Consider the following 13,311-nt stretch of genomic DNA (forward strand, 5'->3'; position numbering starts at 1 on the left):
AGTTCAAAATAGCAGTGGGAGTGCACTGACTAAAGCTTGTTTGAGCTTTAGTTAAAGTGCTGGAGCTGCCATTTTGAAATGTGGGGATGCTGAATACACGAAACACCAAGGCTGCTGAAGCATGCTGAAGTGATTAATAGTGTCTGCTCCAATGCACTGTAATTACAGTGTGTTAGAGCAGGCATCCCACATGAGGAGGAAGAAAACCAACCCTACTTTGGCATTATTACTTTTTCAAGGATTTTAGCTGGGTGGAATAAGAGCCCACTTAGATGCCCAGTAAGTAGACAAGGACGTGGTCTCAGTATTTTTTGAAAAATTTTTTATGACTCCTTTTTTGGGTTCCAAAATAAAAATCCCTCCACAGAATAAATTGTTGAGAGAGAGAGAGAGACTCACTAAAGAAATTATTCTCTGTTTCACAAAACTGAGTTTTTAACGAAATTCGAACCCACAAGCATTATGGTAAGAAATCCGAGAAAAATTGAAAACCAGGACAACTCATTTTGAAAGAAAAATAAAGGAAGGTTGGCTGGTTAGAAAGATTGGCTAATCAGTCAAGCTACTTAACTTCAAAGGCACAAAACTATCATCTCTTGTATTACTTTTGTAAATGCTGCTACTTTATTTGTGATGAGGTAGCATAACAGATGAAGCTAGCCCTAAAGGGACAGGTTGTCTGCTTTAGTCCAGTTAGCAGCAGTCATTCTATATGTAACTATAGAGCAAAGACTTGGTAATCTGTTCTGTTGCACCATATGCTAAAACAGTGCTGATAAGCAAGTGTGAAAAATGAAAGGGAGGAATACAATAATTACTTTCGTGCAATAAGGTATGCTATCAAAGGTAATTATTTCATGACAGTTTTAGTTATAGCAGTTGTTTTATCATGAAATAAAAAATGGCTTTAGGAGCCTTTTATTGGAAAGACAATTGTATCAAATTAGTACCAAATTAGATTTTTGTCTTTATAAAGGTGAGCAAACCCATGAGCAGTTTTTAAATTGGTGTGTTCTATTCTACAAATGAATAAACCCTGTTTGAGGGTTAAATAAGCTATTATGCTGTCCTTTATGCTGACAGCTTCATTACTGATTGGCCTACTGTTGGTATTAAAAAAAATGTTTGGCTCCTTATGATCTTTATGCATGCAACTATAATATTAACACAGAACCACAGGACTGTTCATTAAGAAACGACTTTAAATGAGGTTGACACATGTAAATCTGGAGAGATACAGATGTTAAATGCAGCCATTCCTTTCTGTATACAGCTGTATGGCTAATAATTTCCAAGTGGCTAAAGCTCTTGTTAGCAAGAGTGCTGGTGTGTTAAGAATAGCCCTATAAATAACTTTAAGAACTGAACTTGAAGGTGCTTCTTTTAAAGACTATTGTTAACTACACATTATTGCCAAACAGATGGAAAGCATTCACCAGCCTGATGTTTTTAGGTCTAATTATATTATCGCCAGTCCTGTACGGCTCAGTTGAAGAGGTGTATCCAGAGGCCAATTTATAATCATTTAGCCAACACCTGTTTGGGAGAAATTGACAGTCAAAGGGCACATTTAAAAAAAAAATCACATATGTTCTTGTATTTATTGCCTCATTGTGAACAGTATCTAGCTACAAATAAACCTGGTAGAAGAAGATCAGAAAGTGACTGTAAACAAACCCCATTTCTTAACCATTTTATCCATCTTAATTTGGCATATTTTGTAAGTTTTTTATTTTATGCCTTGTGGCTAAGCAAGAACAGTAAAAACCAGTTTCATTGCTATGATTTATTCAGCTGGCTTCTATTGTTTCTAAGAGCCCTATGCAGCAGGCTTACAAAATCATCATGAAAATTCACCTGCCTAGCCATATTATCTACTCACCCACCCTTTCCATTATGATGAAAATTACATTTCACTCATCCATCAGAAAAATTAAATCTGGGTGATTGGGCAAGAATTTTTTCAAGGCTGTAATAAAATAACTAAATGTAAATTTTAGCTAGCCTGCATGCATTTTATTTTAAAATCTTCATCTTCAAATGATTGCATATTTTTGTATGTTATACACGTGATCAGTATTGTAGGAAGAGCATGTAATGACACATCTTTAGATTGCTTAATATTTTCCTTACAGTCAATCCTTGAAATATTCTGACACGCTTTTTATTTGTATTTGGCCTTTGAAATTTGGTAGGGAGAATATCTTGGAATGAAGGATCCCCAAATTTTGTTCATGGTTGACAGTGTTATAAATCACAAAATCCTCACTACCTTTCTCTTGCTTATGCTATCAAAATAAACAAATGTGGAAAAAGGCCTGCACCCCCGTTGCATATTAGAAAAATCTGCAAGTTGCTGACTATGCTTCCTGGATCCAGTGGAAGACTTTGATTGTATCCCACTCAATTGGCTCTTCTGGGCACTAAGCTGGATGAGAGTTTCCCCAGCTCCTGGGGAGAAAGAGAAGTTGAGTACCTCAATCCCATGTACTCAGCATGTGGTCTCCTTCTTCTTTTCCTGGGAACCAGGCATTCCACATCTATGTTGTACGCCTCCTGTTGCACACTGGTCCCCACACACATTGTTAATGGCACATTATCTCTCTGCAGTAAATGAAATGGAAGCAAAAGATTTATTTAGTTTGGTAGCTTAAACGTTAGCATTCTTTGCTCCAGTTTGCCTGCCGCACTGTAAAACTGGCATTTCCTGTCTTTAGAGCACTAGACTTTGCAGCCTAAGTAATGTAGCTTTTTTTTCTTTTTTTAAACATGCAACTATTTTCATTTGGACCTAGGAGCATAGTGGAGAAATTTAGGAGGGTGCATTTAACGGAACAGTACAAAAATCGAATGTGCTATAGAAGGTGCACATCCTATAACTGGGTTTTGATTTTAGGACATTAATCTTTTCTGCATGTCCCATCCAGGTTCTTGTCTTACAACTGGTCCATATCCAGTGCATCTGTAGCTCTGTACTCTTGTAGTTCTAGGGCAGTATCCTCAAAAGTATAGGAGTTTGCAAGAGGAATTTGGAGAATTTTGAACGTCTGAAAGAGGTCCCCCCACAAACAAGCACCGATGCTTAATTTACTAATTATCTCCACCGTATTTCACATATATGGCATCAAGGGGAGAAGTCTGTAATGTAGTACCATCAGAGTTAATGCATTGTAATAGAGATTGCCTTTTTAAGTTATATCTATTCATTTTTATATAAATCTTTTCCCTGCACCTGACTGTAATACTGTAACATTGGTAGCAGTGTTTCCTTGCAGCCAGTAGAGTAACTAGGGCAGGGTGACTGCGACAGCTGCCCCAGGTGCTGACTTTTGGGATGGGGTAAGGGGTGGAAAAGAAGAATTGCCACCACAGCTGCATGATTGTGCTGGCAGAAGTTGCTGCTCACCCTGTATGTCACAGCTGCTTCGGGCACCTGGCTGGGCTGTTACGCCTCTGCTTGCAGTAGTTTCTGCTGCTAGTTCTGAATGCATCAGAACAAAAAGCATGCTACAGAGTTACACAGAAGTGACTATAGAGCTGATTAATGCATGTTTTCCTGGTGCCTAAGTATGTTTTTGTCTTCAGAAAGTGCTCAGACTTCAGTTTGACATCCTAGGAGGGACTATGTAGTCCTGTGCTCAAAGCATAACCTCCTGGTAGGAAAGAAATGCTGCATATGAAAAATCTGGTGGTGTGAAAATAAGATACCTTTTGGGAGAAAAGAGTTTTGGATTAAACTGAGGTAATATAACAGTTCATTATTGAAAATGGGGAGTAGGGGAGTTAATTTTATGCTGTGTGCGCAGATACTATTACACTTTCATAACTTGGGTTCTCCTGATAAATTATAGTCTTAAACATAAAATACTGATTGTTTCAAAGCTGTTATTTATTTTATTAGGTCTAGATTTACATCTTTAGGCAGACGATGGGTATGAAATACATGAATTCTTGTAGTACTCTAGAGACACCTTCTATCTACAAGCACATTTCTTTCTTTAAACAAAGGTCAATAGAGGTCTTACTAATACAGTGTATGCTTTTTTTGTGAAAATACTTAGAAGTTGATAGAGTTGTCTGCTCTTAAGTAGCTTTATATTAATATGAAATGTATTTAAAATTTTCTTTTAATATTATGTTTGTTTAGGTTTTGCTCGTAATGGATACTAGAACACAGGAAACATTGATACTGAAAGTAAGTAAAACCGTTTTTTTCCTTATACTTGGCCTGCTGATTTACTTTATACAAAAAATACTTTCCCCTTCTTTATTGCTGGCACCTCTGTGAATTATATTGGCACATTAAAAGTTGTAGCATTTAATATAAATGTGTTTGGAATATATTTTCATTTTCTTTAGAATTCATCTCCTTTCTTTTCCTTTTCCTTTATACTCTGTCTTGTGTTGGATACCTCTTGTGTTGCTCACTGCATGATCATTGAAGCCAAGCCCTTGCTAGGTTTTAGTAAAGAATTACAGTCATGTTATATAGGTTCTGGGTGTAAGCCAATTATTATTTGAGGATGAGAAACTTTTCCTTTGCACAAGTTGTATTTGTCCACTCCATTGCTTGTGGCTTGTTTTCCTTTAAGCATCTGGTGCTGACCACTGTGAGATGCAGGATAGTTGAGACATACCACTGGTCTGATCTCGTGCAGCAGTTCCTATGTTCTGGTAACTATAGGTTACAGGATATTGCTTCTGATTTACTAAAGTCTTTCCTGTGTGGGATCATCCTTCAGGTGTGTCTCTGGTGAATCATTAAGATCAAATAAAAATTCCTATGCCAGACTAGTGAATCTGTGATGCTGGGAACTGGTTTGAAAGCTCAGTGCTGCAGTCCTTATTCACAGCATTATATTGGCTCAACTTAAACTACTAATGTGGTTAAGGGTGGTAGGATTGGAGCCCACAGATTGTTCTGTAGTTGTACCTTAAATTCGTATCTGCTCTGTGTACACACTGTGAACTCTGCATTTACTGTAGTCATCTGGCTTTTGAAATCCTAGTACGCTTTCTAGACAGAAAATCTTCAAATTTATACCTTAGAAGTTAACAGTTTGTAAATATTAAACCATTCAAATATTAGACCCTGGGTTAAAAAATGTCTTTACATCTACAGGCTGAGTAGAATAAATTCATAATTCCCATTTAGCTGGTTAGAATTTGTTTCTCAGTATAATAGAAGGTCATTCTCTTGAACAATAACAAAATATTGAAATACATTTCCACAGTAGTTCTTTTCCGTTTTTAACTTCAGTTCGTGTCTCTTCTCAAAATCCTTGCCTCCTTCAGGAAATGGATCTCTCCTAGTATTATTTTTATTTTAAACTATTGTGGAAATGTAAAGGTAAAAAAAAATCTCAGCTTTATAAGTTTTTTTTAGAAATCAGACTGATTTTTAACAGTGTCTTTTGGTCCAAAAAAATAAAATTTAAAAAAAAAGGTCACAGGGAAATAACTGAGTGTCATCCTGATGACTTAGTTTGAGAGAGATTCTAATAAAAACATTGACCCATGTAATTGATTTTAATGGCAGCTTTGTGCCATCTTCTGTTCTCTGGAAACGTGCCAGATGCCATCAGCAGAGCCTCAGGGGACTGAGGGGCATAGAGCAGCAGATGAGTGGTTTCTCTGAAGCCCAGAGTAACTCGGATAGATTAGTTTGGTTGATAAACACAGAGCACAGCAGGCTCCAAAGGCAACTGAGGGTACAACTGACCTTTTTGTTCTCTGTCAGGGTCTAAGGAAAAGTAGTGAGTACAGCAGGAACAGAAAGACCATCATCCCCCGCTGTGTACCCAACATGGTGTGTCTGCACAAGTACATCATCTCTGAGGAGTCTGTATTTCTTGTGTTGCAGCATGCAGAAGGTTTGTCTATGGTTTTAAGTACATTGTGAAAAAGAATCAAAGGTTTAGCTCTCAATCAATTTTATATTTAAATGTCAAGTTAATTTCTTATATATTATTTTTCTGTACAAAATCTTTCCCGTCTCTCTCTCAGTAATGACATTATTCTTTTTTTTTCTTTTCTGAATCTCTTTCTTGTTTTGAATTGCTCAGAAACCTGATGAGATGTTTGAACTTTAATAATATTGAACATTTCTAATCGTTTATTTTCTTCAGGAGGAGTAACTGCTTTGACTGAAACAGAAATCTGCAGTCTGTACAAGTAAACTGTAGGGCAAAATTTTTTGCCACTTTTGTGATCTTTGGCAAGTAAGACTTTTTTAATGTTCTGTACTTAAACAGGCATTCATCTTCATAAGAATGTAATCATTGTTTTTTTTTAAAAAAAGAACATTTGCCTACTACTTAATATTACATAGTTATTCTGATCTGGGTTTTTAAGAAAATAGCCAATGGCATCATATAGAAGTTCAAAGCAGAGCCACAGAGTTGTGCCTTCAAACTATTTATAAAATTCTTGTTATATGTACAGGGAGCAGGTGGCAAAAAATAATTACATTTTGATTTTTTGCTCTAACACCTGGATTTAAATATTCCCTAAATGTAATTATCCCTTTTTGTTTAGAATGAGTGCAGAATATAAATTTTGGTTTTGCTAATATAAGGAGATACTACTAATTCAGCCATAATGGATGATTGGTAGGCACTGAACTGGTTTATAGAGGGACTGATTTTATTACAATGAATTGTATTCCTTTTTATTTTCAATTATTTAGGTTTTATCTTTGCACACACCACTTGTGTTACAATAAAAATTGCAAGGTAATGAAAGTTGACATTATAATATGAGCAGTTACATGTTTAGCACCCTGTGTTTGTGTTGATTCTGCAGTGGGCAATGACCCATAAAGGAAGACCTTACGGTTTTAGGCTTCCTTGTGGTGAACTCAGAAGGTTAGAGTGCTATTATACATTGTCTTCTGGAGGTACAGAGAATTCATCAAGAGAATTTGAAAGCTGTCAGCTGAGTTCTGACTTGAATCTGTACAGAGCTTAGAAAAAATGTTGGGACTCCATTGGTGCTCATGGAAAATTCAAGAGGGCAGGGCTGGAGAGAAAAAGATATCCAAATTAAGTCATATCATTAGCATTCCCACTTAAGAGTACCTAAGAATTAGCCCATCCTTGGAGAAAAAACTTTTTTTATTCACACATGATGACAAGATGAGGAAGAAATGGGATTTAGTGGGGAATTAATTGGGTGGAGAATAAGCAAATACCTTGAAAAGAATTGCCACAGCACAACACAATCCATTGAAAAGTTACTGCTTCCAGGAAGGAATATTTAACTTTGGCTATAATGAAGGAAAGGGGATGTTACTTTGTATGTAAAAGCAGAAAGGTTGGCTAAATATTTGGACTGCATGGGGCAGTTGCTATTAGAGGAAAAGCTACTCTCCTGATCATGCTAAATGTCATTGCAAATCTAACAGTTTCTCCTGGCTTCCTCATTCTTGCTGAAACCAAATATAACAAGTGTTTTTAAGTTCCCCAGGAGAAATTTAATTTGTTTAAACTGTTGCTAAATCCTTACTTGGTATAAATTATATAGGACAAAAGGTTTTATTTCCAATTTTTTTTGTACGTTAGGATTAACAGCAACCTACCACTTAGAAATATATCCAGGGTTAGCTCTGTCCATGTTCAGTTAAATACACCCTCCCTCGACATTTGTATTTAAAAAGTCAGATACAGTGTTTTACTGTAAAGCACTGTTTGTTTATGTGGGGGGCAAAACAGTAACTAAGCGCTTACTGCTTCTTTCCTAAATGTCAGTTATGCAAAGCAATAGAAGCAGACTCTCGTAGCCTGAAATGACCTTAACCATCTCTTTCTATCCTTCACTGAAGCCCCATTGTACCAGCCCTATACACACACATAACAACACAGTCTCTGGCCCTGTTAAGTGCAAGTAGTTGAAATATTCAGGATAGACAAATAGGGAGTAAGGATGTGAGGGGTGTTCCTATTTAGGGAGTGGGCACTACAAGCTGAAGTAACTTGCCCCAGGCTGTACATAGGAAATGGGTAGAAGATCTAAGAACCTAGCTTCAAGCTCCAGAGTCCCTGTCTATTGCTTGACCCAGAACTATCTGTGCTCCATTACACTGTCAGTTACTGAAATTAGAGAAAATTTGTCTTTGTTTTTCTGATGTTCAGGATATTACATTGATGCCAGCTTTCAGGGTTCTGCAAGTCATTGGTTTGCATGCCAAAGGTAATTTACCCCCTCTGTGTCATAAAGCCAGCTCTGAAACTACCTGGACACTAGAGTTGGAACTCTGACTGACATAAAGCCCTGCTCTGAGCTTTTTTGTAAGTTTGTCACTAAAAATATAAAGGAGGTGATTAATATCAAAACGGGAAGTTTTGGTAATGAGAATGGTACAGTTTTAAGTGACTAAGTAAAACCTTTTAAGTTGTTGGATAAAACAGGAATGTAGGGGTGCACTGGTAAGATTTTCTTGGCTGATACCAATAGCTGGTTATTAACTAGCCATATCAGCCGCTACTGATCTGAGAGCAGTTTTACAAGACTGCAGTTGGAGAGCAGCCTCCTGCCACCAAGTCTGTTGGGGAGAAGGGGCATGGGGGAGGGAAAATGTGTGGTGGGGGATAGATCACGGTCCCCACAGTGAGGGTGGGAGCAGGACAGGGGATGGGGCTGCCCAACCAGGGTGGTGAATGGGACCCTGGGGCCAAGAGCAAGACAGAGCTGTGGGGACTTTGTTCAGGGGGTGCAGGATAGTGGGGAGGAGGGGTAGTTCCCCATCACTGCGTACACCCTGGGGAAGAGGCATAGGGGGCATGTGCCCCCCCACCCCAGATTTCTGTGTGGGGTGAGGGTGGGCTGTCCACTGTGGGCTCAGGGCCCAAGGCAGTGACAGCCTCTTCCTGGCAGGGGTCTGGGCCGGGGCTGAGCTTGGAGTTGGTGAAGGCAGGCTGGACTCGGTTATGTGGGGTGGGTGGCAGTAGTGGCACTGGGAGCAGTGGCTATGGGGGTGCTATGGGGAATTTTGGGGTGGCCATAGCCCCCCCTCCAAATGCCTTCTAGAGCTGCTACTGCCCATGCAGCTCCTGGCCCTCAGCCTGCAGCAGGCATCCCATCCTCAGGGGTACATGCAGTGGTGGGGAGCTGCCTCTCCTCCCCACACCCCCGGACGAGCCACTTGTGGCTCCGTCCTGCTCCCGGCCCCGTGGTCACTTTCACCACACCATCTGGGTAATGCCTGCCCCTGCCCCACTCCCTCCCTTGCTGTGGGGGCCTTAATCTGCCCCTCCCCCTCACTTCTCTTTCTCCCTACAGACTTACTGGCAGGATGCTGCTCTCCAAGCTGCCCAGCTCCATTCCTGGCTGCATGCATGCAGTGACATTTATCAGTGACATTATTGGCGAAAAAAAGCTGATTGCTGATGATGTTAATTTTGTTGTTATTGGTGCCGATTCAATATAAGACCGGTATATCTGTGCACCTGTACAAGAATGTATATGAAAGTAATACTGCAAAGATCAGGCCAGTTCACCAAAACTACCAAACTGATGGTTATATATATGTGCACACAAACTCAGAGAATTGTCTGTGTGTGTGTAGTATATATTATATATAATTATATTTTTACACACACACTTCCCTGCACTTCCCTGCACATAAACTCAGAAATAATGCTAGCACCTTTAAGAGGCTAAAGAGGCTTTTTTTCAGTTAGGGACTAAATTCTCAATCTTTTGATCAGAAACTTTTAAGCAAGGAAAAGATTCAGCCTTTTGAGTGAGCAAGGAAGCTTTAAAGGACAAGCAAAAAGTTTGTTTTTAAAGAAATTAGTTTGATATAGCTATAATTTCAGAAGACTTCTGTAGAATTTTTAGTAAGAATGTCTACCTTCATAGCTTAGAAGATTTTGTTAACCAGTGATAGATATAGATCTATCAATCTATCTAGATATTACACACACGCAGAGGATATGCATTGCAGTTATTTTTGGGGAGAGGTCAAAGATATCAGGAATGATACCTGTTTGGGTGTTAGTGCCTAAAATTGTTTCACTGTTTTATGAATCCTCTATCAGCATATTTTTAAAAGTTTATTGTATTAGAAAGGAATATTTTTTGAATAGGAATATGTTTATATATTTGTCCCAGGGTGGTGAAGAGGCCATGAATTGTACCTGGGTGTATGAAGTTAAATAAAAAAAAATTTAACTGGACAACAATTTGAATGATGATATACTCAGAAAAGATTTTAAAGTTGCATATGAAGGGAACTGCTTATTTGCTAAAGGATTTGTTTTTTTTAAATTTTATTCCCTTTTACTGGGAAATTTCTCTCTAGTCTGAGATTTAAAACTGATGCTTTTTTCCCCTCCATGGATTCAGAAAACTTGATTTCAGACATTCCTTAATCAAGAAGGAAATCTTGTTTTGCCAAGAAGTGGTGATGCTGTCAGTCAGCCAGTTACAGTGAATGAGGCTAAAGGATACTCTCAAAGGCTTTTCCCAGGGTGCCAATAGAGAGGGTTTCCAAGATGCATCTTGAAAGCAAGGAAGTCCATAAAGTTATTCGATAGCTTTGTCAGAAAGCATTTGGCAAGATCATATTGTGGTGGAGAGCCAGTCTGATGTTAATAAGGCCTTACTTCTTGGCACTACCAGTGCCAGAAATTTTTGAAGCAGATGCTTCAGAAGCAGGCTGGGGGGCTTTCATGGGACATCAGAATTGTAGTGGCCATTGGAAACTGTCAACTTTCTGTAAGCACATACAAGCTGGAGTTTGTATCAGTCTGGAGAGCACTCAAGAAACTTCAAATTTAAGAGGATTTCAGCATACAGGAACTAGTGGAAAATAATGCAGTGGTATTCTTTCTTGCCCATTGAGGGACTTACAGGTGGGAATGGATGACATTCCTACTTCTAAGGATTCTGTTGCTGGTCCAGAGAGTGTAGTACTGGTGGCTCTATCCTTGGCAGATAGTGGGTATAAGCCTTGTCTCTGCTGGCCAACTTGGTAGCATCCGTTAACCAGTTGTTGAAACAGCAGTGAAGCTGTAGCATGTTTAAGACTCTGATGTCTTAAATTGTTGTGTCAGAGATGAGCCATTAACTCCTGGTTTCTGTGCACACCATAGCCTCTACTGCTGCTATTGTTGCATTGAATTATTATTGTTATTATTGTTGTTGTTATTATTATTATTATTATTATCATTATAATATTATGGAAGCAGCCTGATTCCATGTCTTCATTATTATTAGGTACCATGCTAACATAATTATTAGTTATGAGATATATTATTGTTATGTTATTAAAATTATGACGTCTATAAATGGCTGTATATCCACTTTACAAGTTGTAATCGTTTGTTGCCAGTAGTATAAATAACACCATGAGGTGATGCTTCACGAGGTTCCTGTTAAAAGGTGTTAAATGAAATACGTTGGTGTCACTGGCTGAATATTATGATTTTCTTAAAACTTTTTTCTCCCCATTTTTCAATGATGTACAGAGATTGGCAAAGGTTTCAGACAGTGAATCCAACAATACTACTGACCTGCTTCCCTTCTCTCTCTACTGGGAACCCAGATTGTTGCTTTTGACTTTGTTTGGGCTTCCCTAAATACAGTGATTATGATAATCTTTGGCTATATTCAGATTCTGCAGAAACCCAAATCAGAGCAGACTGCAAAAACTTTTGTTTTGTTCTAGGCTGTATCCTTTTAGTTTATGTAAATGTGAATTTATAATATTAGGTGCAGGAATATTGGATGAGGGAAAATCAAATGGGTCATATATTCCTCTTGTAAGCTGTAAGAAAAATGTTAAGAGACTGAATTTGCTGATGTGATTGGGTTTTCTTTATCCTTCTGATCCATACCCAAAAGTCATTGTATCCTGTCATCTTTGGTACTACTTCAAAGTAATATTAATTTCAAATATCTACGTAAAATCTAAACACAGTAGAACTAATAGGATTCCTGCTTAACTTCACTGTTTGGCTACTTTGCCTTCAAGTTTCCTGTCCCTTATTTTATTTGCCTGCTGAGCTTTTAGATGGAGTTCTGGGCAGAGGATAGTCTGTCATAAGTGTCTGTGCTGCCCTAACGGTACATTAATGTGTACGCCGAATAAAGTGGCTGAACACTGAATAATATCAGGTGGAATTGGGTCTGGAATTTGTATTCCCACAGTTCTCATAAAACAGAAAGGGTGAGCAGGATTTGGTTTGGGACAGTTCTGTGCTGAAAGCAGTGGGTATGTTGTAGGTTAAAAAAATTAGGAGCACCTATCATTAGAAGCATTTGCATTTAGTAATAAACCTGCAGTTCTAGCAATAATTTGATAAAATGTAGGAACAGAACTACAAATGTACAACTAAAATGGAATCAACTGGAAGATAATCAGATAACATATTAAATATGTTTCACCTGTGTTAGGTTTGGAAGCCGCTTCATAACTTCTTATGTTGACAAAAGTATGTTTAATATTTGGTTCGCCTTGTGTTTAAAATAAGTTGCAATGGTAATTTATGAGATGATAGTGTAGCCTTTGAATGAATAAGTTCCAGGGCAGTATGCACGTAACATGTCCAATGAGGGACTATGCAAGGTGACTCTTGCTTCCATATGCTACTGTCCTGTTCCTTTAAAATATACCAAATCCACATTTTTCCAGCTTTGGCATAGCATATTATACAATATATATGCACACTGTATTTTTGTCAAACAAGTTTGGTTTTAAAAACATTCCCTCATTGTATATAATGTGCTTCCGTGGCTATGGCCCTGAACCTAACAAGACTGAATCTGCTATTGCCAATTGTTTGCAAGTCACTTTACCTCAACTTCTTTATTCGCATAATACTTACTCTTATAGCAAAGTGCTTTACGGTCTGTGACTGAAAGGTGCTACATAGAAGCCTAAGTATTGATTATTCTGGTTGCACTGGGACACTGTTAGGTTAAAACTTTCTTAGAATTCACCTTTCCTTCAGTTAATATTGCAGTATTTCTTTGTAACAAGAATAATAATGACTGGATTTGCATGTCCATCCTATGCATTGACTTTTTAAAAAACAAAACAAAAGAAATTTATGGAATGTTCACCTGTACTTTGACTAACATCGAGCTGGATACTTTTTAAGTTACTGAAGTGTAGAAAATAAACTTTTTAATATTCTGATTGAAATTATTGGCCTTATACTGCTTAAAATGCAGCCATCATTAGGTAGAAATGTCAAAAGTCAGAATACTTTAACATTTAAACAGACTAGATTTTGATTTTGTTTCTTTTTTTGAAAATTTCTGCTGCAATATTAACTTTCTACCACATGTAGTGATACTTCCTGT

The 13,311-nt window shown here is 38.0% G+C and overlaps 1 protein-coding gene across 2 annotated transcripts in view; it reads left to right on the top strand.

The window, feature by feature from the left end:
• The window catches only part of RPS6KC1 (ribosomal protein S6 kinase C1), a 137,191-nt gene that overhangs the window by 90,794 nt on the left and 33,086 nt on the right, over nucleotides 1-13,311 (top strand). For both annotated transcript variants that reach the window (XM_019549457.1, XM_019549456.1), the window contains 2 exons: nucleotides 4,148-4,195; nucleotides 5,741-5,873. In XM_019549457.1, coding sequence (XP_019405002.1) covers nucleotides 4,148-4,195; nucleotides 5,741-5,873 — 181 coding nt within the window. The remainder of the gene's footprint in view (nucleotides 1-4,147; nucleotides 4,196-5,740; nucleotides 5,874-13,311) is intronic.

The sequence above is a fragment of the Crocodylus porosus genome, unplaced genomic scaffold, assembly GCF_001723895.1.
Source record: "Crocodylus porosus isolate Cpor-Errol unplaced genomic scaffold, CroPor_comp1, whole genome shotgun sequence".
NCBI lineage: Eukaryota > Metazoa > Chordata > Crocodylia > Crocodylidae > Crocodylus > Crocodylus porosus.